The sequence below is a fragment of the Rattus norvegicus genome, chromosome 1 (genome assembly GCF_021556685.1).
Source record: "Rattus norvegicus strain SHRSP/BbbUtx chromosome 1, alternate assembly SHRSP_T2T, whole genome shotgun sequence".
Classification (NCBI taxonomy): Eukaryota; Metazoa; Chordata; class Mammalia; order Rodentia; family Muridae; genus Rattus; species Rattus norvegicus.
In genome coordinates this window covers 245,207,501-245,234,488 of record NC_141534.1, presented here as the reverse complement: position 1 = coordinate 245,234,488, position 26,988 = coordinate 245,207,501, and the positions used below count along the sequence as shown (strand labels likewise).

General features: G+C 39.6%; 1 protein-coding gene across 8 annotated transcripts in view; it reads right to left on the bottom strand.

Annotated features, from left to right (window-relative positions):
• Positions 1 to 26,988, bottom strand: part of Kif20b (kinesin family member 20B) — a 55,372-nt gene that overhangs the window by 8,740 nt on the left and 19,644 nt on the right. For 4 of the 8 annotated variants that reach the window (XM_087565250.1, XM_087565192.1, XM_087565214.1 and 1 more), the window contains exons 17-26: positions 23,905 to 23,939; positions 19,214 to 19,355; positions 15,419 to 16,649; positions 14,799 to 14,937; positions 13,707 to 13,826; positions 11,918 to 11,978; positions 10,469 to 10,594; positions 8,979 to 9,106; positions 6,418 to 6,573; positions 1,653 to 1,847 (exon numbers count right to left, since the gene is read on the bottom strand). In XM_087565250.1, the coding sequence (XP_087421376.1) occupies positions 1,653 to 1,847; positions 6,418 to 6,573; positions 8,979 to 9,106; positions 10,469 to 10,594; positions 11,918 to 11,978; positions 13,707 to 13,826; positions 14,799 to 14,937; positions 15,419 to 16,649; positions 19,214 to 19,355; positions 23,905 to 23,939 (2,333 nt within the window). 8 annotated transcript variants of the gene reach the window in all.

Here is a 26,988-nt window from a genome sequence, read left to right as displayed (position 1 = left end):
AAAAAAAAACAGTATCATATAGAATTTTTAAAACTAAGCCATGCACAGACTGAATATTAGAAGTGCAGACTCCCATAAACCACTTTTCATTCCCTCAGCGTCCTCATCTTTAGACTCAGGAAAGGCTGGCTGGGCAACTTTCCAGCCTCTTGTCAGTCAGTCGGAGACAAAATCTGAGACAGTGAACCCACCTGCCATTTTACTTTTGTTAGAACTGTCTAGTTAAGACTCACTGTGGGCTGAGCATGGTGGTGAATTGTTGTAATCAGCATTCAGGAGGATGCACAAGAGAATCATGAGTTCGAGGTCACAGTAAGACCCTGCCTCTAAAAGCAAACAGCAAAGTACAGAATAGGACAGTGGTTCAGCAGGTAGAAGATACTGAATTTCGGGTATCACAACCTGAATTCAAACTGTGGAACCCATAATGGAAAGAAAGAACTGAGTCCTAAATGTTTTTTGAAAAACCAGAGGTGGGTTAGAAGGATAGCTTAGCAAGTGAAGACGCATGCCGCCAAGCAAGGCAAGTCAGAATGACCCTAAGTTGGATCCAGTAACCTACACAGTAGAGGACAAAACCCAATTCCCTATAATTCTGCTGACTTCCAGAAGCATTCTGCAGTCTATATGTGCACACACACATACAAAATAAATATATGTAAAAAAATCAAACTAAAGTAAGAAACCTAGATAGAGGCTGCTTAGTAAAGCAACCACAACATTATGAATAGAAAAAGAGAAAATAGTAAATCTTTTCTTACAAGCCAGTCTTCATGCCATTTTATGATAGGGCCTATTCCAAAACTACTTATGTGACTCAAAGAAACCTGACATGTTTTAACTTGGTGAACTCCAATATTCATCACAGCACAGCCACCCAAAGGGACCCATGTCGCCTTAACACTGGCCAGCAGCAGAGCTGCTACCGCGTTCATCTGGAGAGAGCAGCTCCCATGCACGGGCTTCCCTTGTAACACAACTGCAAATTACTAACTTTAAGATGCTAAGGGGACAGTGTTCCCTACTTTATTGGTTGGTTTTATTTATTTTTGCGACAATCTCATTATGCAGCCCTGCCAGGCCTGAAACTTGCTATGTAGACCAGGCTAGCCTCAAATTCAGAGATCTACTTGTGTCTCCCAAGCTTCAAATGTGCCTTGACTGTTTAAGGATGTGCTACCTGTACAAGACAAGCTCCCCACTTAGGATTTCCAACCCCGATTTAAAAAGCAGCTGCTTTGACAACTCATGATGCCTCTCCATCACTACACTTACTTTAGAAATGATTTGTGTCGTCAGAAAGTAAAACTGAGGGTGGGCTAGAATGGGTGATTGGTGGTAATGCCTTTAATCCTAGCAGAGGCGGGAACATCTACCTCTACAAGTTCCCTCACAGCTAGAGCTACCGAAGACAGATCACCTCAATTTTTAAATTAATTAAATAAATAAATAAATAAATTTAATTAAGGGTGGGCCTAATTATAATTATATAAGACTCACCAAAACTTCATGCTGAACCACCTTTCTACATTTTCAAAAAGACTAATAAACTCTAAAAATTCAAAAACCATGAAAAATATCCAAAAGGCTAAAGTGTTTGGTTCCTTTCTGATGCATATACAGCTGAGAAGCAATTTTGAGGAGGTACATACGAGTACGCGTCCACTCACTGTCCCCGTGCTCTCTGCCACGGCCTTTCTCAGTTGCTGGATCTCTTCGTCCTTATGCTTGCTGCTGGAGAGCAGAGCCTGCATCTGTGTCTCCACAGCTGTGACCAGCTGGTCCCGCTCTTCTCTCCACTTCTGAAGCTCACCAGTTTTCTCCGCCAGCTGTGCTGTCAGTGTTTCCTAGCCAACAAGCACAAAGATACTGAAGTGCAGTGACATAGGTATGAAAATGTCAAAATGGAACCCAGCACCTTGTTCCCCAACTTAAAAATCTAGCTGAAAAATTACACAAATCTTTATAATCTAAGAATGTATTAAGATTTTATTAAATATAACACATGACTAAAATATATATTATGCATTCATGTGTGAATGAAATGCTTATAAAATACAAACCATCACTTTATCTTTTAAGTATATATGCCAGGAGCAGTGGCCTACACCTTTACTCCTAACACATGGTAGTCAGAGGCAAGTCGATCTCTGGGTTCCAGGCTAGCCTAGTCTACGTGAATTCTAGGCTTGCTAATTAGTGAGAGCCTGACTCAAAATAAATACATTCTATAAATCATATTTGTCATTATACCATCTACAAAAAAATCAGTTTACTGGAAATTTTTCAATAAATAATTATATCATTTTACAATATTATTTCCAATATTTGAACCAAAAATAAAACTACAGTAAAACAAATGGCACACCTTATAGTAACTAACAATAGGAAAATGAAATAAGGAACTGAAGAGACAGCTCAGCAGTTACGCACACTGGCTGCTTTTCTAGGCCCGGGTTCGATCCCCAGCACCCACAGCAGCTCGGGACCTGTTACTGTAGTTCCAGGGGGTCCGACACCCTCTGGCCTCTGAAGGCACCGCACACACTACACAGTCGCATGTGTAGAACACCCATATCCATAAAAGAAAAGTAACAAAACAGGTAATTCAAAGAAAAATGAACATTAAAACAATTCATCTGTACCAGGCTCAAACAAATGTGAAATATTGTGTCAGAGTAAAGGAAGCATATAGAAAATCTGTGTGGAAACTGCCAGTATCTCCTGGGAAGGACCTGGAAAGAGTTGGTGCAGCTATCATTACGAGGTGAGTTAACACTCAAGAGTTTTTAGTTTCAATCACAGAGTAAAGTAGGCATCTCTACAGACAGAAAGACAAAGTCCAGAGCCCAGTACAAGGTCTTTCCTTCCAGTGAGAGGAAAGGTAGGCAAAGGGTCAGAGCCACAGCTTAAAATAGCCTCAGAAAACCTTGCACTGTACTTTCTGTAAGCGGCACTTTAAAGAAGAGAAAAGGGAGTCAAAAGTCCTGTCAAGTGCACTGACAGCCATCAGCAGAGGAAGGAAGCAGTAGTCTCCCTTTTCCTCTTGACACACCACCAGAACAGTAACAAACAAAACAGTTCTAAAAGCCCTGTGTAGTCCACAGCTTGGCCATTCTAGGCCCCCTATGAACCACACTGTGGGACACCAGAGCAAGTGTTACAAGCTACTACTGAAACAGGGCCTACAGGACATCATTAGCCAGAGGGAAGGAACTGAATCAGAAACACAAGATTCAACAAGGCAGAAATGTAGTCTGAGCCATCATCTGCAGTGAATACAGATGGGGTCAGGGACTTCATCGGTCAGGGAATGCCTAAGGGTGGGACCACTATCAACCCAAGCTACCAGAGAAGGACTTATCCAGAGGTGTGAGGAGATTAGGAACTTGGCCAGTGTTAAATCATTAGGAGGCCAACAAAAGAACACCTAAAGGCATGAACAGATCTACCACACAGCTTGGGAAAGGCAGCTCAGCAATAAAGCTGTCATCTCCAAGCTGGGGAAGGAAAACACCTAGAGTTCAGACTAAAATCTGTATCAGGCACGATCATGGCACTTGAGGAAATACAAACTAAAACTACTTTGAGATTTCATATTACCCTAGGTCAGAATGGCATGTGTAAGGCCCAGCACAGAAATGAATGAATGAATGAATGAATGAATGAATGAATGAATGAACGAACGAACGAATGAGAGAAATCTCAAAACTCAATGACACCCCTTGAGGCCTTAGAAAAACTAAGGCTCAGAGGGTCTGGCAAGCCTGCAGCCTGAGTTCAAACCCCAGTATCCACACACTGGAGGTAGAGAGCTGATGCCCTCAAGATGTCCTCTGACCTCCAGCATGAGCTGCAGCACGTGCTCACGCGCATGTATACACACATATGCAAGCGCACATAGACACTAAATAGAATGTAATTAAAAAATAGGTCATTTGCTAGTTGGAAAAAGAGGTAGAGGCAGGGAGGAAGGGAAAGGAGAGGTGAAGAAGGGAGAAAGGGAGAAGGGGTGCCAAATGCAACCTGAGTAGATAACACAAACAAGATTTGACAAACCCTTAGCTAACTAAAAAAAGTAGAGGGGAAAAACATAAATTTAAGAGAAATTTTTAAAATAAAAAGGTAGATAATACAACAAACATCAATGAAATAGGATTATTAAGACATACCTCAAAAAACTATATTCTAAATTAGAAAATACATAAGCAGAGACAATTCTAGGCATACAGGAAGAGATATACACAATTTAAATAAAATAAACGTAAGAAATATATAGTAAGTAATTAAAGTTAGGCAATAATAAAATGTTTCCCAACTAAAAATTCCTGAGCCCAGATAAATTCAAACTTGAATTCCACCAGGTCTTTAAATTAGAACTTGCACTAGGGGGCTGTGCTGCGGTTAAGATACTCACTGATCTTACTGAGGCCCCAGATTCCAATTCCCAGACTGACAGTGGCTCACTACTGTCTCTAAGTGTAGTTACAGGGGATCTGATGCCCTCTTCTGACTTCACAGCCACCTGACACAAATGGTACACATACAGACACACAAACAATATACATACACATAAAACAAAAACATATATACCGTTTGCTATATTTATGTATGTGTTCATGAGCACAAGTACCTGCGGTGCCCTGTCTCTAAGTCAGAGCATCGGATTCCCCTGGACTAGAGTGAGAGAGAGGGAAGAAGCTCTGAGATGCCATGAGGATGCTGGGACTTGACTCACATCCTCTGCAAGAACAGTGTGTGCTCTAAACACTAAGCCATCTCTCCAACCCTCATAAATCTAGAAAAAAGCCAGAGCGAGCGAGCGAGCGAGCGAGCGAGAGAGAGAGAGAGAGAGAGAGAGACAAGCAGACAGAAAGGCAGGCAGAACGCATGTGTATACCAATGTTCATTAAATTATCATTAAACCAGAAAGAGGAAAAATGCTGTCAAATTCATTTTACAAAGCCAGTATTACACTTATACCAAAGCCAAACAAGAACATGAAAAAGTATATTATGCAATCTCATAGTGAATATAGATACAGAATTTCTAAGTAAAATATTTATAAAAACAATGGCGCCCGTTTTCTCCACTCTTATTCTGTAAGACTAGAGGTCTTGGTTCAATAATCCTAGAGAATTAAGATATGAAGCAGAAAAGAAATAAGTCAAACTATTCCTACAAGCAAACGGTATGATTCTGTACAAAAGACTATACAGAAAAGTCATAGAACTGATCAACATCTTGAACAAAGTAAAAGCAGCACACCAGTGAGCAAAACCCAGTAGCTTTTGCTCATATCAATGATAAACACAGTGAAAAGGGAAACTGGAAAAACAATCCTATTTGAATGGCTTTAAAGAAAAATAAAAACTAAAAATAAACCTAGCCAAGGAAGTGAAAGCCCTCTTCAATGAAAATGTTCAAACACAAAGAAAGAAACGAAGACACTAGAACACAGAAAGACCCCCATATTCAAGTATCAGCAGAATTAATATTGTAAGATACCATGTCATCAAACATACTCTACAGTTTTAATCCAAAAATTCCAATGACACTCTTTACAAATGGAAAAAAAGAAAAAAAAAATCAATCCTAAAATTCACATAGAACTACAAAAGGCGGCAGAAAACCAAAGCAATCCTGAGACAAAGGAACAACACTGGAAACATCACACAAAGCCGTGACTAAAACAGCACCATCCTTGCACAGCAACACACGGACATGGGTTCCACAGGGAATAGAAAAGCAGGTGCAGACTTAAACTCACATAGCTATAAACACCTATGGAGATACTCGGCCACTTTAGCACTAGGAAATGTGGACAACCAAGTGCAGAATAAAAATGATTAAGACTATTTCTCTCATCCTGCACAAAATTAATTCAAAGTGAATCAAAAGGCCTGAAGCTCTGAAACACTATAAAATATAACCATAGACAAAGTCTTTCTCCATTAGCACATGAAATAACCTCAAGAGCTGACACACAATGTTACAAAAAAAAGTAAAAAAGCCTCTGTATAGTAAAGCAAAAAATCAAGTAGAGAGAAAGCATACAGAATCTTAGCCTGCTACTCGTCCCACAAAATCATTACTATCTAGACATAAAGAACTGAAAATGTTAAAGACATTTGCAAAAAAATTAAAAAATCAAACAAACCCCATTTGGGCTCATGAGAAAGAAGAGTTTCCCAATGATGAAGGACAGCCAGCCAGTAAACATAGAGACAGCAAGCATCCTAACAGTCAGAGGAATACAGTCAGGCATTTTCCAAGCAGCTAAATGAAGTGAAAAAGGTAGGAAAGTACAAGAACAAAGGTCAGATCAAATCGGGGAGAGGGTATCTCACAAAAATAGAGTAATTTTAGCAAACCAAGGGGAAAAGATGAACTACACCCATGAGTCATTGTACCAACCACTTCATTCTGCAGCTTCAGACAACGCTCCCTGTCCTCAGCATATTTTTTCATCTCCCTGTTTCGTAGAGTCTCTGCTTCTTTTGCTTGAGTTGTAAGAACCGCTTTTTCTTCTAACCACTTCTTTCTATCAGCTTTATGTTTCTCTTCAGATTCCTAGGTAAAGATAATAAAAGCTATTTTCACATGGCAAAGGAGTAGAGTTTTAATAATACCTGCACGTAACCCATCCAGTTCACCTTTTTAAAAACCATCAAGCAAGTGGATTTTTTGTTAATGACAATGTGACAGTGACAATATGAATTTACTTCAGATTTTTAAAAAGAAACATTAACTGACTTGCTTTCACTTATAAACAGTATTTTCCTATGTAGTCCCTTCACCAAAGAGCTTAAGACAAACTTGAACAATTGACATTTCTGTAATAGTTTAGTGACTCAAATATTCCTAAGCCCCCCTCCCCCGCCCCCTGTGGGTTTTGGTCTGTGATGGTCACTTCCATCGCATAGCTCCAAAAAGAAAACATGAAATGACCTATAACTTGTATAATTTTTTAAAGGAACATTCAGAACAGATGCTCAGAGATTTTCAAACTGAATTCAATAGATCTAAGAATGTTCTCATGTCACTCTAATTTCAGCCAATGAAAACCCAAAGAAAACTCTAAAAGCATAGGAGATTACATTATCTCAGGAAGATGCAAATACAGCAATGCATGACAACCTTAATATGGCTGATGTACTCCTCCTTGTCACAGTAAATGGGTAATTTGTTCCAGTTGCTTTTGGATTTTCACAATGGGAAGGATTATATACTCTAAAGTATATAATTAATCATTACAAAGAAAAGGTAATTTTTCCTGTTATGTTTAGTAACTCAGGGCATACTCCTTTAATTACAGCACTTGGGAGGCAGAAGCAGAGGCAGAGGCAGGTGGATCTCTGTGAGTTCCAAGAATGCCAGAGCTCCACAGAGAGACCCTATTTCAAAAGGAAAAAAAAGAAAAGAAAAAGCAAAAAAAAAAAAAAAAACAAAAACAAAAAAAACTCAGATGCAGAACTAAGCATGAGGCCACACTCTCATAATCCCAGCATTTTGGGGGCAAAGACAGGAGGATCAAAGTCTAAGGTCATCTGTCAGGAGCCATAATTGGGACAAGTTAGTAACTAGCGGGTGATCTTCCTAATATGGCCTGCTTCAGATTATTATATAATCTAAGACAGATTCGCTCTTATTAGGCAAGGCCTTAGGAGAATTCATTTTAGGGAAGATTTCTGCTATTAAAATGCGTTTCCTGTTATCATTAAACATATATAACAATCATTAAGTAATAGCACACCATTGTGAGCAGATCTCTGCAGATTTATGTCTTGCAGTGATGTTATATAGATAAATAGATGACTTAAGTTTTAATGATGATCCTATAAAAATTCCTAAATTATATCAGTGATTATTAAGCTCTTTTATAGTGGGACTACTATTAGGTCCCTTTCTGATAGTCAAAACTATTTGAGAACTCTGCCAGTTTCCCAAGTGTCACCAGCTAATTGCTCTTAGATAGTAACTAGCCTTTCTCTTACTCGGCGCACATTCCAAGAGGTTGTAAAACAATTAACCAAAGGTCATAAAAGGAAGCTAACGATTTATTACAGGTGCTAGGACAGAGGATAAAATATTGGCTGGGTTTATCTATACAAAGCTTCACTAATAACTTAGCTATGGTTTTAAACCTGTGAACCTGTGGAGCTGAGACAGGTGATGGATGTTTATCCAGATTATTACTCCTAGTGGATAAGCATATAAACAAAAGTTCATCACAAGTTCACACACACACACACACACAAAAAAATCAAATCATAAATTGAAATAGAAGTTTACAACAGAGTAAGTTTACATACATATCCATTAGGAGTAATTATCTGGCTATCTTCTCCAGAGCTATATTGCCTAAGTAAAAAATGGAGTAGAAAAATATATTCAAAGATAGGAAAAGCAGTAACTTAAACATTATACATAGAGTCAGGGAGTGAGCTTAGCAGGTAACAATGCTAGCTGCAAAAGCCTTTTAACTCAAAGATGACCCCAGCACACATGCTTTAAAATATATATGGTGGCGTACATCTGCAATCCCAGCACTCCTACGACAAAACAGGAGGCAGAGATGGAATTACCCTAAACTTATGAAGCAGCTGGCCTGCAAGGGGCTGCTTAGCGGCATAAGCCAGATTCTGTCTAACAACTGCAAACTGCCTTCTGATCTCTACATGCTGTGGCATGTAAGCATACACACACACATACACACACACACACACACACACACACACACACACACACACACACACACGCACACCAAGTCAATTACACTTGATAACGTAACTTTCCTCAGGATATTTTTCAAAGTCCACTGGAAGTTTTTTCTCTATATTACTAATCCCAATTATTATTTTACCCACAAAACTAGTTATAAAATACGAAATGCTGAATTCTCTTACCAGAAATACAATGGACCAAAAGATACAGGAAGCTGCTAGGAGGGGGAGGGAAGGGGAGGGGGATGATACCTGCAGCTCGTCCTGAAGCTTCCTGAACTTCTCACTAAGCACGTCGCTGTCCTCCATGGCCTCTGTAGTTACCTTTTGATTACTTCTAGTCTCCAGATCTTTGAATTTGTCTTTCCATGTATCCAATTCTGATGTAAAGTACAGACAAATGTTATGATATGTAATATCATAACCAAAATGAAAGAAAAATCACAAGAGCCCAAATACAGACCAGGATGGGACTAAAATTATTCCAACAGCTGAACTTTAAGCAGTCTTACAAAATTCTTTACAAAATCTTGTTTGTATGTGTGTATGTGCATCAAATGTATGTGTACCACATGTATAAATCATGTATGTATATCACACACGTACGTACATATCTATCTGTCTGTCTATCTATCTATTTATCTATCTATTTATCTATCTATCATGAGCCTGGTATACAGGGAAATCAGAAGGAGATATCAGATCCCTGGACCTGGAGTTACTATGGCTGTAAGCTACAATGTGAGTGCTGGGAACCAAACCCCGGTCCTCTTTAAAGGCAAAAATGCTCTTAATCTCTGAACTGTTACTCTCTAGCTGCTGTTACCAAATCCCCATTGAACAGAAGCTACAGGGACTTCTTATGCACTCAAAGGTTATTTTTCCAAGTACAGAGTATAATTTATTTCAATGTGAAACTAAGTATAACAATTCTTGTGGTTCTCAAAAAAATAAAAATAAAAAATATTTAAAGCATGAAAATGGCTAAGAAAGTGTGAAAACTTCATGCACCAGCACAGTTCAAAGGCTTACAGAGTACTCTCATGCTGACAGAGCACGAATGTGCAATCATAAACATGCCAGTCACCATCAGCCATGCTTCCCAGACATAGATAATGAGGCTAACTCAGCAAATGTACACAATTATATGTAAAAAGTGTCATGAATTAAGTATATACATTCCTTCCCTTTAGTACCAGACTATAACCAACTTAGTTATTGGTGTTACAATTTTCTAAACAATAGAAAAATGGATGATGTTGATAGAAATGAATCAGTATGTACTCAGATAAACACATTAATGTTAAAAGAACAAAAACCAATCAAAGCTTGCTTTTTCTTTACAGATTTTTTTTTTTTTAATTTTCTGTGGATGAGTGTCTTGTCTGCATGTATGTATGTGTTCCATGTACAGGCCTGGGGTCCACTAAGATCAAGAGGTACTGATCTCTGGAAGTGACGCTACAGAAAGTTGGTTGAAAGCCACCATGCAGGTATTGGGCCGTGGACAGAGATCCCCTGACAGAGAGCTACACAGGCTTTTAATCACTAAGTCTTCTTTTCAGCTCATCATACAGCGTTCTTATTTCTTCATGATATACAATTTCACTCAGAAAAAAAATAATTTTCATCTCGGTGAGAAAGTGTGAAAGCACTCGAAACTTATAAATTATTATAAACTACATTACTTTAGAGAAAGCAGAAATTGGGAAAATGAAGTTTTGAGACGTAGTTGCTCTGACCTCCGGCTAGCCAGTCAGCTTCCTGTGACTTAGCCTCAAGCATCCTGTCCTGCTCTGCCTGAGTTTGCTCCTGCTCCACTAGTGTCAGTCGCATAGCTTCAATCAGCTTCTCCTTAACGCTGAGATCTAAAGGTTTGAAAAAACATCACAACATCACAAACAACTCAAAATAGTTTTAAAAATTCTGAAAATGTGTTCACTAAGAATAAAAGAAATAACCACTGAAACTCAAGACTTAAACGCAAAGCTATATCCACCATCAATGAAAGATTTCGTTAAATAGCAATCTTCCCAATTAAAACAACAGATTTAACACAATCACGACTAAAATTACATATGTTTTTATGCAGTAGTGGGCAGGTTAATCCTAAAATCCATGTGGCAATGCCCAGCACCCAACAGCGCCAAAACAACTGCAGATGAGACGCATAAGCGGGAGGACTCGTATCTCAATCTCAAATGCATCCCATCGCTTCTGTGATAGTGAGACGATACCATGTGGACAAGTACAACAAAAATCAGAAACTGAAGGCCAGAAAATAAATTTATCACATTCTAGTTTATATTTTCCAGCAGGGCTGGAGAGATGGCTCAGCCGTTAAAGGCTAGGCTCACAACCAAATATATTTTCCAGCAAAAGTGCAAAGATAATGAGGTAAGGGGAAAAAACTGGAAAGCAACCACTCTGCCTCCCCCCTCCCCCACCGCCAGCCCCTGGGATAAGTGTAGAAGGGACAAGAAGGTCTTTCATAGGACACTATGCTTAAGACCTCTGTAAAACCAAAGCAAACCGAATTCCAGCACTGGGCATAAAGTGCACTCCTAGTTGAGAAGCTATTGGCAACCATTGCCTGCTGGGAATAACAAGGAACGGACAGGTCAGTTTTCTCTGAGAGGATAGCACCTGCTAAGTCAGCCCTGCTCCAGTGTAAGCCCACACATCCGAACATAAAAAGGTAGCAAAAACTGGCCTTGGAGAGAGAGAGAGAGAGAGAGAGAGAGAGAGACAGAGAGAGAGAGAGACAGAGAGAGAGAGAGACAGAGAGAGAGAGAGACAGAGAGAGAGAGAGACAGAGACAGAGACAGAGAGAGAGAGAAACTAAGAGAAAAAAGGGGGAGGGGGAGGGGAAAAGGGAGAGGGACAGAGAGCAGGGGGAGAGGAGACAGAAAGTTGGGAGGGACAGGAAAGGCAGGGTGAATATGATCAAAACACATTGCATGAGATTCTCAAAGAACTAATAAAAATGTTTTTAAAAAGTACTGAACCTTACCAAGGAGTCAATTATTATACTGAATGAGTACTACTTAATGTTTGTCTAATAATCATAATTTTAGGTTTATAAGTTATTCAGGAGAATTAATCATTTCAGCATTTTCAAAGAAAAATGTTAACTGTTACTGTAACTATTAACAGTCAATTTAATTCTAGAACAAGAACTTGGTTCTGACCTTTGCACACTTTCTCATACTGTTGTACAACTTCTTCCATTTTCTGATTACTTAACTGCTCCTAAAAAATTAAGGAATACAATTAAAGGCACATATAAATCAACACTTACCTACTGCTGATAGTGTGTGTTGGAACATGGTCCAGGATGGAGTTGCATTAAGAATTCTGAGTGCTTGTAAGAACACTCAAAAATGAATGAATGAATGAATGAATGAATGAATGAATGAGACAAGAATCTTGAGACTCCAGTCCTTCAAACCACAGAACTGTTTCTACACTATGTTGCTTTTGTGCTCCCCTAAGGTGTAGTGAATAGGAGTGACTTTACTTCAGATTATTCATTATTACTCCCTGTTATTATTCAACGAAATATTTAAACTATACTTTATATACCTCTTTTGCCATGTGTGGCTTGTCCTTGTACACGACTTGTAATTGCATATAGCTTGACCTCATGACAACTTTACCTATGCAACCTTTCTTAACCCTGAGAATATAAACTGTCTGAGGCTCTGAGTAAAGGAGGCTGTTGCATGAGACTTTAGTCTCATTCACTGGGGCCATTCTCCCAGATTCCACAGCCTTTAGAATAGTGAATAAGTAGGTCTTAATACGTCCTACGTGTGGTGGCACACACATTTCATCTTCCTGAGCTCAAGGACAGCCAGCGAAGGCTATAGAGACACAGTGAGAACTTGTCTGCATTGGAAAAAAAAAAAAAATCAGAAAACAGGGCGAGCAAGATGGAAGCCTGACAAACCGAAGTTCTGTTCCTGGAACACAGAATGGAGAAGAAAACTCTCACAGGTTGTTGGTCCTCTGACCTCCACACATGAAGTGGGGCATACATGTGCCGTGGCATGTGCAGACACACCTTTACTCAAATAAACACATGCAGACACAAATAAACACAAAAGGTTTTGACTAAAATACAGACAACAATCAAAATACTTACACCTTTAATATCAGTTCTGCATTACACCTATTCATAAACGTGTTCTCACATATCATAAAATGTAAAATCAAGGAAAATGGAAATATTATATTCAGAGCTTTTTTAAAATCCCCATTATGAAATAAAAAATATAGAAAACATCAGAGCCCTCTATCAAAAAACCTGCCATAAAGTTTGAGAGAAGAATCAGGAGTCTCAAGGGGAGGTTAAGCAGGGACAGCGAGGCCTGCAACTGTAGTCATAACAGTCAGGTCACCAGGACTGCACACTCATTCCTGTCTCATCACCAGATGTAGAGCAATGGGTCTCAACCTTCCTAATGCTGGACCCCTTTAATACAGCCCACCTGTTACGGTGACCCCCACCATGAAGTCATCTCTGTTGCTATTTCACAACTGTAATTTTGCTACTGTTGTAAATCACAATGTAAGTATCTGCTTTCCGATGGTGTTGGGGGACCCCTATGAATCAGTCATTGAACCCTAAGGGGTTGTGCCCCACAGGTCTCTGAAAACTCATGCTCTCCAATCTGTTTTAGGATGGATTGTTACAAACCAATCTGGACTACAGAGCACTCTATCTGGATTTAACAAACAAATGATCGATCTTGTGGTAGTGGGTCTGGTGGCTTGTGCCTACAATCCTCACACCTGAGACATGACAGAAGATTTGCCATGAGGTCAACTCCAGACCAGACTACAAGGTAACACCGTAGCTATCACAAAGCAACAAAACAACATTTAATACAGAAAATAAATAATAATGTACTTTATCGGGTAACAGAATATTGCAGCAGAACGGAATACAAGTGTCATTAACAACATAACCACTACCTTAAGTTGCTGAATGGTTCGTTGTTTCATATCTATTTCCTGAGAATATTGGTTTTTCTTTTTCTCCAGTTCATTAATTTTAGTCCTCAACGACTTCTCTTCATCACGCATTACAGATACCTACAAAAGCATAATTTATAGCTCAAACTGAACATCTTCAGCATTTTTACTGTCGTTTATAGTATGTGGCCATGTTTTCAGGAAACATTCCCTTTAATATGACCAGAAAAGAATGAGTACTACTAAGTCTCAGTTTAGCTTTCTTTCTCTTTCTGGTCTAAACACACTTGCTTTCCCTAACTCATTGGTCCTCCTTTCTCCATCTTTACAGCCCCGTGGTCAGCAAGTGGCTTGCTGTATCACATGACCAGTCATACCGCCTTGTTCATTAACTCAAGCACCATTACTCCGATGGCCCCCCTGTCCTCTACACGGTAGCTGCCAAGATATACAGGGGTAGGGTAGAGGTGGGGAGGATACTGAGCATAGGAAAACTAGAGGACAAGAAAATAATTGGTCATGTGTACCATTACCTCCAAGGAAAATGACTTGAAGAAATGGAATGGATTCTTTTCCTTCCCTAAAGATTTCTTTGTATGTTTGACACTTTAGAATTGTGTAATTTCCTTTTTTGAAATTATGTTAGTATATAACTATACCACCCCAAAGGTGGCAAACATCTAAATTAAATTACAATAAATATCTTATAAGTCACTCTGCCTATCCTAAATATTAACTTCAAATAAAACTACTTTTGTCTTTTACAGAAACATGAATTTTATACTTTTAAAAGAAAGGCTCTAGTACTATATGTAAAGCATGCAATATGAATTTTATTATTTTTTCTAACTCTAGTCCTATAAGCACACACACCTTTGGCCAGCAGGGGTCATTTCCGAAGCTATTACAGTCAACCTGTTTTGCTTCATGCTCTCTTCATTTTATTTAAGTTAGTTTTCTTTGGTAAAATATTAGCACTCATCATTTTAGAGTCAAGTTCACAGATGTCCTGTTTAATCCTACAGTCTATCCCTAAACCTAAAGAACACCTGTAGCACAGCAAATGGCCACACAGCTTTTCACACAGCTTACCTCCCTCTGTACCTGCTCGATCTGCTTTTTGGCATCAGTGAACTTCTCCTTTAGCTCAGCACAATCTTCCTCCTTCCGCTGAAGGTCTGCTTGGAGATTCTGGGTAAGAACAGAGTTTGCAGCAAGCTCCTCTTTCAACCTAAAACGAACAGAATCCCAAACTACTTATCTATGGTGAGGTGCCATTGGCTGCCTAGGATCACTGTGTGACAGGGCAACATGTGTCCCAACATAAAACATAAAACATAAAACATGTGAACTGGCAGTGAGCGCTTCAGGGGCTATCACAGGGAGTCAGAGGACTAAAATGTTTATACAATTGTTGTTTCTAAATTTTCTAAAGATTTATATGAAGAAAGTTCAAGTGTTTCTCTCATTATATACACTATATTCTACCAAATTAATTGATGTCCATATAATTGTACAAAAGTTATGTAGAAAAATGAAAGCTTACTTGGTGAACAGAGGAGTTTGCCACCAAACCTCATAACCTGAGTCCAATTCCTGGGGCCCACATGTTACAGGAAATGGAGTCTCCCACAGGTTGTTCTTTAACCCACACACACATGCGGGTCTGCACAAACACACAACATAAAATGGTTAAATAAGACTTAGCTCACTTTTCTGTCTCTTGTCTGCTAATTTCATTTTCTTCTTCCTTTGACTGAAGTAACTGTTTTGTATCATGCAAATTATTCGCCAACTGTGTAATTTCTTCTCTGAACTTGACTTCCTCTGCATTTAAATGTGTGGTACTTCTGATGTGATCCTGGTGCTTTGCTTCCAATTCCTTTAGACTCGCTTCCAGCTTTAGGATGGCAGATTCCTTCTCTAAAATGCTCTGCTCTAACTCAGCTAAGCGCTTACATTCCTCTTTCTGGGTCTCTACCATCACTTCAAGGTCCTTTACTTTTGCCTTATAGCAGGTAACATCCCGGGAAAGCTCTGAAAGAGCTTGCTCTCTTTCCGCTACTAGCTGTACTTGGACACGGAGACTGACAGTGGTTTCCTGAAGTTCTTCTCTAAGCTGCTGGATTAGACTTTCTTTCTCCTTCAGCTGCTGGTCTCGATTCTTATCCTCACTCTCCTTTGCTCGAAGCTCACTGTTCTCATCCCTGCAGTTTTTTACTTCCACCTGTAATTTTTCAATTAGTTCTTCTAGTCCCTGAATCTGATGAGACTTTTTGGAGGAAGCCTTCACAATCTCTTTACATTCTTCCCAGATGGCTTCAATGCTAGAGTGGAAGGAACTTTCCCTGCTGAGCTCCTGAGTATGAAACTCTTTAACCCATGTGCTCGGTAGGTCACTACCTGGAAGCTGTTGTGATGTGTTCAGCAAATTAGCACCACTTGATAGATCCTGGAGATTGAGTAAATCTATTTTTGAAATATGAGAAGGTGAATCAAGAGATCGCAGTTCATCTATTTTTGTTTGCATTTGCTTTATCTGTGAAACATTGCTTTCAATACGTCTTGCCGCAGTTTCCATCTTCCCTGACAATTGCAGGATCCTGTCCTTCTGCTCCTGGTTCACAGCTCTCTGAGTATGCAGCTCAGCAGCTGCAAGGTCATAACTGGCCTGGATTTGCTCTACCTCTGCCCTCAGGGATGAGTTCTTTTCTTCAAAGAAACAAAGTTGCTGCTGCAAACTCACAACCTGTTTATTTAATTCTGCCTTTTCCTCCTTTGCATTTCTGAGTTCATTCTCACCAATAGTTAAAAGTCTTTTTAGCTCTTCATTCTTTTCCTGCAAAACTCTACTGTCTTCTTCTGCACCTTCTGAAACAGACTGTTGCATTTCTTCCCTTTTGTCTTGGTCTTCAGTGATGGGTGGACTAATAAGTATAAGCCCTTTAAGAGAACATTGGTACTACTGTTATTACAAAGTAAAACTTGTATATAACCAACATTCACACACCAGAAGCATGACACTGCTGATGAAAAACTGAAATGAACTTTAATAAGAAAAAGAATCCAGAACTTTTATATAAAGAGTATAGTTCTGGATCAGAGTTGACAAAAAGGTCTAACAAAGTGATGGTTGCTACTTTTGATATGATCAATTCCAATATTTATTATTTAACTTTAATTCCAACCTTTATCAAACAATATAAGAAAGGGAATCACAACAGTGAAATTCTAGCAACCAACTACATCCTGAAGAACAGTTTCAAAGTAAAGTTACTGTTAGTGATTTACAGACTGAAATCTTATTTTTTCATAGATAAATATAAAGAAGGGATTGAAATTCTCAGAAGTTATACGGTATCAAAGGTAGGACATGCAGTCCCAGCTTTCATTAATCTGGTAAATTCTAATTGTTTCCTCAGATGGAGAAAGGAACCAGTGCTAGTGGTTCCTGTGTTATACGTATAAAGATGAAGCGAGGCTTGCTTTAGAGACAAGACAGCTATCAGAATCTGGAAAAATGCAGGGCTCAACTAACCAAACATGAATGCAAGGCATGTTTGTAGGCTTACTGTCTACGCTTCCAGGATAAAGATTGCTCTGCTGGCCCTTATTCAAAGACTCGTGCTAACAGGGTCAAATGAGAGACTCCATTGGTGAAGTGCTTGCCATGTAAGCAGGAAGGCCCAAGATTGGTCCCAAGAACCCACAGGAAAAAAGCTGGGTGTAAAGGAACACTTCTGAAATCCCAGAACTGGGAACACTTTGAAAAGTGGATGTCTGGGGCTTGCTGACTCATGAGTCTAGCCTAATCAATGAGCCCCAGGTCTCAGTGAGAGATTCTGTATCAAGGCTAGAAAGGTAACTCCGACTGTAAAGTGTATGTCAGGCAAGCATGAGGACCTGAGTTTGATCCATAGCACTCACATAAAGACAGGCCTGGCAGCGTGTGCTTATAATCTGGCCAATGGAACAGCAAAGGCAAGACATGCATTTCAGGTGTGATGATAAGATTTCTGTGCAAGGAGGAGCGATAAGGATTTGCCCTCAATCTTCTACAAGAATACAGCCAATTTTCCAAACACCATTTATTAAATAGGCTGTTTGTCCTCCATTGGATATTATCATTTTGTCAAAACTCTAGTGGCTGTGAGGGGAGATTCTAGAGAAAGATCCCTGAGATGGAAATACACCTACATGTGGGTAACCACTCTATGGAGATGGAGACAAAGCAGGCTGAACAGTAATATTCATCTCTGCTTGCTGATGGCAGGTGCAGTGTAACCGGCTGACTCAGGCCTTCTTCCTCATGATGAACTAGACCTTCCAACTGTGAACCAAAATAAACCCATCTTTTCTTAACTCGCTCTGTTCAGAATTTGTCAGAGCAGTAAGACAGACCAGGATTACCTATTTCATTTACTATGGGATAACGTAAAAGCTCACTAGATAAGTTTTAATTACTTATATAACTTTAAATTTGGAATATCTTGGGCTGGGTAGATGGCTCAGCGATAAGAGTACTTCTTCAAGAAGTTCCATTTCCAGTACCCAGATGGTGGCTCACAACCATCGCTAACTGCAGCTTCAGTGGATCTGTTGCCTTCTTCTGACCACTAAGGGGCACTAGGCACACACATGGTACGCACGAATATATGCAGGGATGCTCACAGACATAAAAATAAATGCATCTTTAAAACAACTTATTTTTAAAAACATATAATTTATGTTGCCTTTTTAAAAAGAGGTAAAACATTTGGTAGCGCCTCATTTGGCCTTGGTACAGCCTCTCCATTTATCTTTTTATTTGGTTTTTACCGTTCTGTTGATAGTTTGATATGGAGCCCAGGAAGGCCTCAAACCCACACAGATACAGGCCTGAACATAGGGTCACAGGCACATACAACATCCAGCTGCTAATCCCTCCTTCCTAAAAGCTGCTGGGCAGATTTTCAAAGTTTTCCTATATTTGCAATTGACACTTTTTGTTAATGATTTCTTAGTTTACTCTAAACAGGCTAGCAACTCTACAATCTTAAAGATCTGCCCTTATCTTTTAACAAATTTGATCATTTTTAAGTACTTCAAAAGCATTTTCATTTTACAGTATTTTTCAAGAGACTTTCTTCTGGGATTTTAATACAGCTCAAGTACAGGTTTGTTAGTAATATTTTGCCCAGTCTATCAACTATTCTCTATTTGTCCAAATGCATAAAAAATGAAGAGTGAAAAAAAAAATGAATACAGACTTTGGCAAAACCACAACCCTTTTGTGAAAGTGACTTCTACCTATTAAAAGCACAGAATGAAATATGAAGCAGGGAATGACAAAAGCTCAGCACCTAAACCTTGCTGACTGCACATAAGATGATTCTACACACACAGATCCCTGACAGGTGAGTGCATGCTAACAAACCCTCGTGGTGCTTAGGCCTTCCTAAAGCCTGCTCTTGGTCAGGTCACTTCCTGCTTACAAGACACCCTGCAGGTAGCTGAACAGCCAGTACCTTTCTTTGCTGGTGGTTCACCAAGCTGAAGTCCATCTTCATTTAATCTTTTCCTTTCTGAATGTGTCTGGGTTCTACTCTTCTTGGGCATTTCAGTTGTTTCATTACCAGTGGACTTATTGCTGATTAAAGATGTATCAACCTAAAACAAAACAATTCATGAGGAGAGCTACACACACAGGAACTTCCCACATTACTTCTCATCAGTTTGCTCTCAAATTCTGAAATACTTTGCGCACTGTTTACATCGCACCCTAAAATATCTGGAGTCTCTGGCAGCAGAAAGCAGTTACACAGACATCACTGTGCTTCAGCTGTGATGAGAACGCTTATGTTGCAACTACTCGGGAGAATTCTGTGGAAGATGCTCCAGCAGACAAGCTCAAGACCAGCTGACCAACACAGTGATAGCCTGTCTTTAGAAAATCAAAAGCTTAAACTAAATAGTAAGGCGTGCTTTGAAATAAAATACGAACGAAGTATCACATACATACATTTTTATTAATCTAGTTCCAATAACTTATCATAGTAATTAGTAGACAGTAGATAGTGGGTTTGGCCTGAAAGAAATCACTTTTGGTTTCTCATGCTGATGCCCTTACCTTATTAAAAGGAGCTATTTCCCTCAGAACAGATAAGTCAGAACAACATGTAAAATATTTAAAGAATATTTATGAAGTGTAATACAGAGAACTACCTCTGGCCATATATCAAAAATTAAGGCCCATCCAGCATGGAGTATGCCTCAGTAACAGGATGTTTGCCATTATATGTGTGAGGTTCGGCGTTGTAGAATTTAAAATATAGTAACGTATCATGTTCAGATAATTCAGAGAGTGATGGTTGGTACTGAATACCTTTCTGTCAAAAAACAAAGAGTCTGATCAGTAACCATGAGATGTCACTCTTGCATGTTACGATCACTAAAAACATGTATGTATGAGTGTTTCGACTCCATGTACGTTTGTGCACCACATGACTGACTGGTGCTGGCAAAGGTCAGAAGGTATCAAGATCTCCTGGAAGTTGAGTTATTCATGGCTGTGAGCTGCCATGTGGGTACTGGGCAGCAAGCTGGGACCTTCTGCAAGAACAAGTTGTCTTTACCACTGAGCCAACATTCCAGGACCCTAAAAAAGCATTTTAAAGAAAAGAGGAACACTTAGCTAATAGTTTACTTTACATGTTACGGTATTTTCCTGCTTTATATCCCTGTAATAGAAAATAATTCAAAGATGTTCTAATTTAGAAAAAGGATTCATGCTAACAAGTGAGCTAAGCAAACTCTTGTCACAAGCCTGAAAGCCTAAGTTTGATCTCTGAGGCCCATGGGTAGAGGAGCAGAACTGACTCTCCTGCATGTTGTCCTCTGATCTCTGCATTTATATCTTTGAAGACAACAAGCACGTGCCATGTTGTTAAGAATTAAAGGACAGATGTATAATCTTCACCTAGACCATCTGAATAGGAAATTTGATGCTAAAAATCACCAGACTCTCAAGGCCATAGTATATAACTTTCTAAAGAAAACATCCTTGTAATAAACACATGAAAAACAGCGATTTTATTCTATTTAATTTCATGTTTTGGTCCCATGAACTCAGTACCAACCACCATTATCTGAATGTATCCAAATTCCTATATCCTCAGAATCCCTTCCAACTAGCCCAGGTTAAAACGTACAGTGTGCTGGCTAGATTTTAATGTCAACTTAATATATGCTACAATCATTTTGGGAGAGAAAGTTCAATTGAAATAATGTCCCCGCAGACTGTCCACTGGGCAAACCTGTGAGGCATTTCCTTGCTCAATGATTGATGTAATAGGCCCTATCTCAAAGAGGCCGTTGCCATCGCCCCTTGGCAGGTGATCCTGGGTTGTATAAGAAATCAGGCTGAGGAAGCTGCTGAGGAGCCAATGAGCAACTCTCCTCCACAGACTCTGCATCAGTTCCTGCCATCCCTCCCTTGGTCCTTTGGTGATAAACTATAATATGAAAATGAAAGCTGAAATAAATTCTTTCCTCCCCATGTTGCTGTTGGTCATGGTATTTTATCACACCAGCAGAAACCCTAAGACATCCAGTGTTTATGTGCTATTAGTTTTCTATTAGTTTCCTTCTCACATATAGCGCATACTTAAGACATCATGTTTTAAAGATGAGAGTCGAATGCCCTCTTTTATACATTTTCAAGAGTTTAGATCTGTACAACTAAATAAACTGAACTTGGTGGCAGGCGAAAGTAACTCTCCTTTCTTATGTAAACTACTTTTGGATGATGCATATGCAATTTTAAAATATCAGTCTGAACCAAAATTTAAACATCACTAATTAAAACACTTTATAAAGTTAAATTTTAAAATACCTTAAAATGTTTTTCATACATTAGATGACAATTTATTGACAGTGCCACTGAAATTTATCGACAGTGCCACTCCTTTAATTCTACCGCAGAACTCTTAAATTCTCCAGTCTATAAACTTTATGCTTTCAGAGGCAGCAACTCACTATGTAGTTTGATTGCCCTGGAACTCATGTAGACGAGGCTGGCCTCAAACTCAAGAGACCAGCCTTTGCCTTCTCAGTGCTAGAACTAAAGGAATGTATCTTAAAAACCAGCATACAAGGGTTGGGGATTTGGCTCAGTGGTAGAGCACTTGCCTAGCAAGCGCAAGGCCCTGGATTCGGTCCCCAGCTCCGAAAAAAAAGGAAAAAAATACAGAACTATTTCCTTTAAAAAGAAAATGGCAATGATTGGAAAATATATTTGGAGAAAACTAGAATGTAAACAATGATGCAGCATTGGAATATTTTTCAATTCTGAAAAAAAATAACCAATAGCAACACATTACCTAGTATGATCATACATTTTTACTATTGCTACTTTTATAGGCAGGGTCTCAGATAGCCTAGGCTAACTGGATATTATTGATTCTCCCGCCTTCACCTCCAAGTACTGAAACTATAAGCATGTACCACCATACCTCACACAATATTACATTTGCTTTAAACAAAATGTTAGTGAGGCATGAGAGTTTGTGTTTTTAACCCTAGCATGAGAAAGGCTAAGCCAAGACAGCTGCCATAAATCTGAGTTCAATCTAGGCCACCACTCTGAGGTCCTGACTTTAAAAACTAGATAGGTAGACAAAATTTTAGAGAGTGGTAACCAGTACAATAGATTAGTTAAGAAGAAACCAGAACACCCAGACCAGTCTTCCTAGGTTTAAATCTTTGCTCCTGACCTTCAACTATGTCATCCTACACAAGTCATTTAGTTCTAGGAAAAAAAACTGGCACAATGGTATAAGTCTATTTCAGTAATTGAAGATGAAGACATAATGTCCAAGTCCTAGGCTACATGGCAAATTAGAGAGCATTTTGAGCTACAGAAGACCCAATATTAAAAGGATAAACTACATTGTATCATGAAATTGTTATTTAAATGAGTTAATATAAAAAACAGCTAAAAGAGTGCCTGGGAAAGTATATATACATATATACATGTATATACATGTGTTTATATGTACATGCACATGTATATACATATATACATAAGAATGTATGTATACACACACACATGTATGTTATCTTCTGTTCTTTCCTTTTTCCTCTTGAATTAGAAGAAACATTGTATGAGGGCTTTATTTTCAATTTTAGATCATTTAATATCCTTTTAAACTAGAACTACTTTCTAGTTTAGAAAGTAATTGTGTAAATTTGCTATAATGTACACTGTTTTGACTATTTCTTCAAATATTAGCCACATCTGATCAGAACTTAAAATGTTTTGCTATTTAAAAGCATAACTAAGTTAAAATCAGAAGACAGACATAACTAAGTTAAAATCAGAAGAGACAGGAAAACTGAGGAGTTCTGAGCATTAAACTCACTCCGTCCACACATACTTACAATCTCGTCTTTGAACCTTTAAGCACCAAATCCACCTGGACCCAGCTTGGTAACTATCTGACCTGAAGTTAACAAGCTCTGCCCATCCAGCAGAATCAGCCTCTGCTCCAAGTCTACAGTGCTTGGTCCACCCCACATATAAAACCACTAGGCAATTTATAAACACTGGTTAATGCAGCAAATCAACATAACACACTACTAAGAGAATATAATCTAGCATGTAGTGACAGAATTAATTCAAGATTATTTAATAAGACCAAAGGTATAATCCCATTTTTAGAACTTTTAAAGAATGGAAGTTCTACATATGCATAAATCAAAAAGTTTGAAGAAAGTCTCTACGACCGTCACTGAGAAGCAGTATACAGGTGACGGCAGTGCTGAGTGGCTTTTAGACATTTACTTTTACTTGCAATTGACTGTGCATGTGTATAGGTATGTCAGGGAGAAAGATCTGTGGATGTGTATGAAAGTGAGGAAGAGGTGTGTGCACTCACGTGTGTGCGTATACGAGCACATAAGGACAGGTGCCCTCTGCGGCCAGATGCTGAGTCCTGTAGACCCTGAGTTATGTGCAGTCTATGAGCCATCTGACGGAGGTGCTGCCAACTGGATGTGGCTCGCTGTGAACTGGTGGACCCACCTGTCCAGCCCCAGCCTCTGCATTCTTCACAGTACCTTCATTTATAGCGCTTTTCAAAATATTTTAAAATAAGCATACAGACATAATTCATTCCACCTCATTTGTCTTATCAAGACAAAGTAAAGTTTAAATTACCTTACTTGATGTCTTGAGTGCCTGAACCAGAGAGTCTGTAAAGATAAAGAACATGTATAAGAAAAAAGCTAAGCGTCTAACAACAGAAAGAACCCCACGTTAAACATAGGCTATCAAATAACATGAAATTCAGAAAAAGACCTTTGTCCATGCTTATATTAAACTACAAAATGATGTTTCAGAAAGTCACTTTCAAAATTTGGAGCAAACTGACAGGCACAGGCTAAAAAGTAGAAACACGGTAGACACACAGAACAAATAGGTAGCGCTTGACTGGTCCACTTCACAAGACACCTTGCTATCTTCTATCTCTCTTCTTTCTCACATAAAGGATGGAAGGCCTCACCTCTCTTAAAACCCAAACGCCACTATGCATGCATGCATGCATTCGTGCATGCGTGCCTGTGTGATTTCCTCCTTAAAGGTCAAATGAAGTATCAATTCAAAAGGCTATTTTAAACCATTCCACAGACATGACCCTCTCCTCAATTATTTTATGAAAAGCTTTCACAAAAAATATAAATAAACAAATTTAACTGCTTTACAACTCTATGCTTTCTTATAAAGACTCTTGTTTTATCTCTGGGTTGCTTCTGTTTATTTGCTCTCATTTTAAGAAGTTTTTCCTAATAACAAACACTCCTTTAGCTATTGTATTTGTGTATGTGCACACCTATCTAAATATGGGGGTCATGTACTCATGTGTACTTGTAGAGGACAGAGGTCAACCTCAAATGTCCTTCCTTAAGCACTGCCCACCTTTCTCCTGTGAGCCACAGTGTCTATCTGAGCTTGTGCTTAATTAAGCAAGGTTGGCTAGTCATCAAGTTCCAAGAGTTGTCTCTGTCCATGTCCCTAGCACTGGGATTACAAACACATGCCACCATGTCTAGCTTGTTCTGTACAGTCTGGGGACTCAAACTCAGGTCTTACTACATGGCACCAACTTTATTGAGCCATCTGCCCAGTTTTAAAAATAATGAATTCACAGTAGTAAATCACAAAACAAATGGTAAATATAATGAGCTTTGCTATGTAGCTGAAAGCATTTTCTGGTCACTACGCGTGATGGTTTGCATATGCTCGGCCCAGGGAGTGGCAGGATTAGAAGGTGTGGCCTTGTTGGAGTAGCTGTGTCACTGTGGGTTTGGGCTTTAAGACTCTCATCCTAGCTGCCTGGAAGTCAGTATTCTGCTAGCAGCCTTCAGATGAATGGAGAACTCTCAGCTCTGCCTGCACCATGCCCGCCTGGATGCTGCCATGTTTGGCCCTTGATAAGAAGGGACTGAGCCTCGGAACCTGTAAGCCAGCCCCAACTAAATGACACCAGGAAGTGAAGTGGAGCTGAATCCCATTGAATTAAGACAGTAATGACCTCATAGCAAGACTCCTCTCAGCTAAATTTAGATCCAGCCATGGTGGTACACACCACCTTTAATCCCACGAGATTAAAGCCAAGCAGATCTCTGAGTTGAAGTCTAGCCTGGGACAGAGCAAGGTCTAGGTGAAGAAAGCTTAAATCCAGGCATGATGGTACACACCTTTAATCCCAGAAGACAGGCATGCAGATCTGAGTTCAAGGTCAATCTACAGAGCAAGATCCAGGACAGTGGAGCTGAGGTAGTGAGGGAGTAGGAAAAGAGGAAGCTGGTGATAAGGTAATAGAACAAGGGGGTCATGTTACAGCTCCTGCAAGCATCAGAACTGGCATCTTTAGCCATGTGTCTCTGGATTTACAGTGAAGAGAAGGAGACTAGTGGGACAATTAAGAAGAAATCAGCATCACTGATTTGAAATGTTCTAGGAAGTCTTTACTGAGATCACAAAAAAAGCTGTGTCCCAGAGATAGCCAAGGTTGTACCTCGTGCTGCAGCTGAACTTGGTAATGTGTAAGGATCACCCACGTGGTACTGGTTTTGAAGGGATGAAGGGGTCATGAAGAGCAACTGAGGCTTGGCACTGTGAAAAGCCATAGAAGGCCAGTGGTAAAAGTGCAGCCTGCATTACAATTGATGGCCCAGGACTGAAGGGGTCATGCAAAGGACTTGAGGCATGACACCATGAAGAAAAGCCTATGAGAGGCTATTGGTGAAACCTAGTTGCAGTAGAAGACCCCAGCGTATTGGAGATGCCAGTACCATGGGATGATCACCAAGAACAGCAGCAGCAGTGGAGTGGATCAACCTGAGCTTTGAGTGCTACAGAGGGCAGAGCTGGAGAAGTGATGCAAGTCCTTTGGAGGATCCCACACATAGAAACAAGAAGCTGTAATACTGAAGTTGCCTTGGTGACCCCAAGATTTTCGAGATGCCAGAGCCACAGGATATCTGCCGAGGAAAGCTGCCAACAGGGAGTGGAACCAGCCCAGGAGAAAGAACTCTGTTGCAGTGAACAAAGATGAAAACAGAGTTGGAAATTTGAAGACCACTTTGTCATCAGACATGGAGATGTAGAGTTTGGAGCTGGTTTCCTGTCTTGATTTGGGGACTACAGTTAAGTGACTGGATGGACATCAGAAGAAACTTTAAACTTTGGACGTTTTAACATTGTTGAAACTGCTACAGACTATGGGGACATTTGAAGTTGGACTAGATGTATTTTCCTTTATGCTATGTTTATACCCACAGACTCATGTGTTTGAACAAGCCTATGGGCCAGGGAGTGGGATGTGGTGGTTTCTATATGCTCAGCCCAGGGAGTGGCAGGATTAGAAGGTGTGGTCTTGTGGGAGAAGATGTGTCACTGTAGGTGTGGGCTTTAATACCCTCATCCAAGCTGCCTGGAACTCGGTCTTCTGCTAGCAGCCTTCAGATGAAGATGTAGAGCTCTCAGCTCCTCCTGCACCATGCCTGCCTGGATGCTGCCACGCTCCCACCTTGATGATACTGGACTGAACCTCTGAACCCGTAAGCCAGCCCCAATTAAATGTTGTCTTTTAGAAGAACTGCCTTAGTCATGGTGTCTGTTCACAGCAGTAAAACTCTAAAACACTACAGTTAAAAAGTGGCCCAAATCTCTATACTCACCAACAGCCTACAGTTAAAAAGTGGCCCAAATCTCTATACTCACCAACAGCTTTTTATG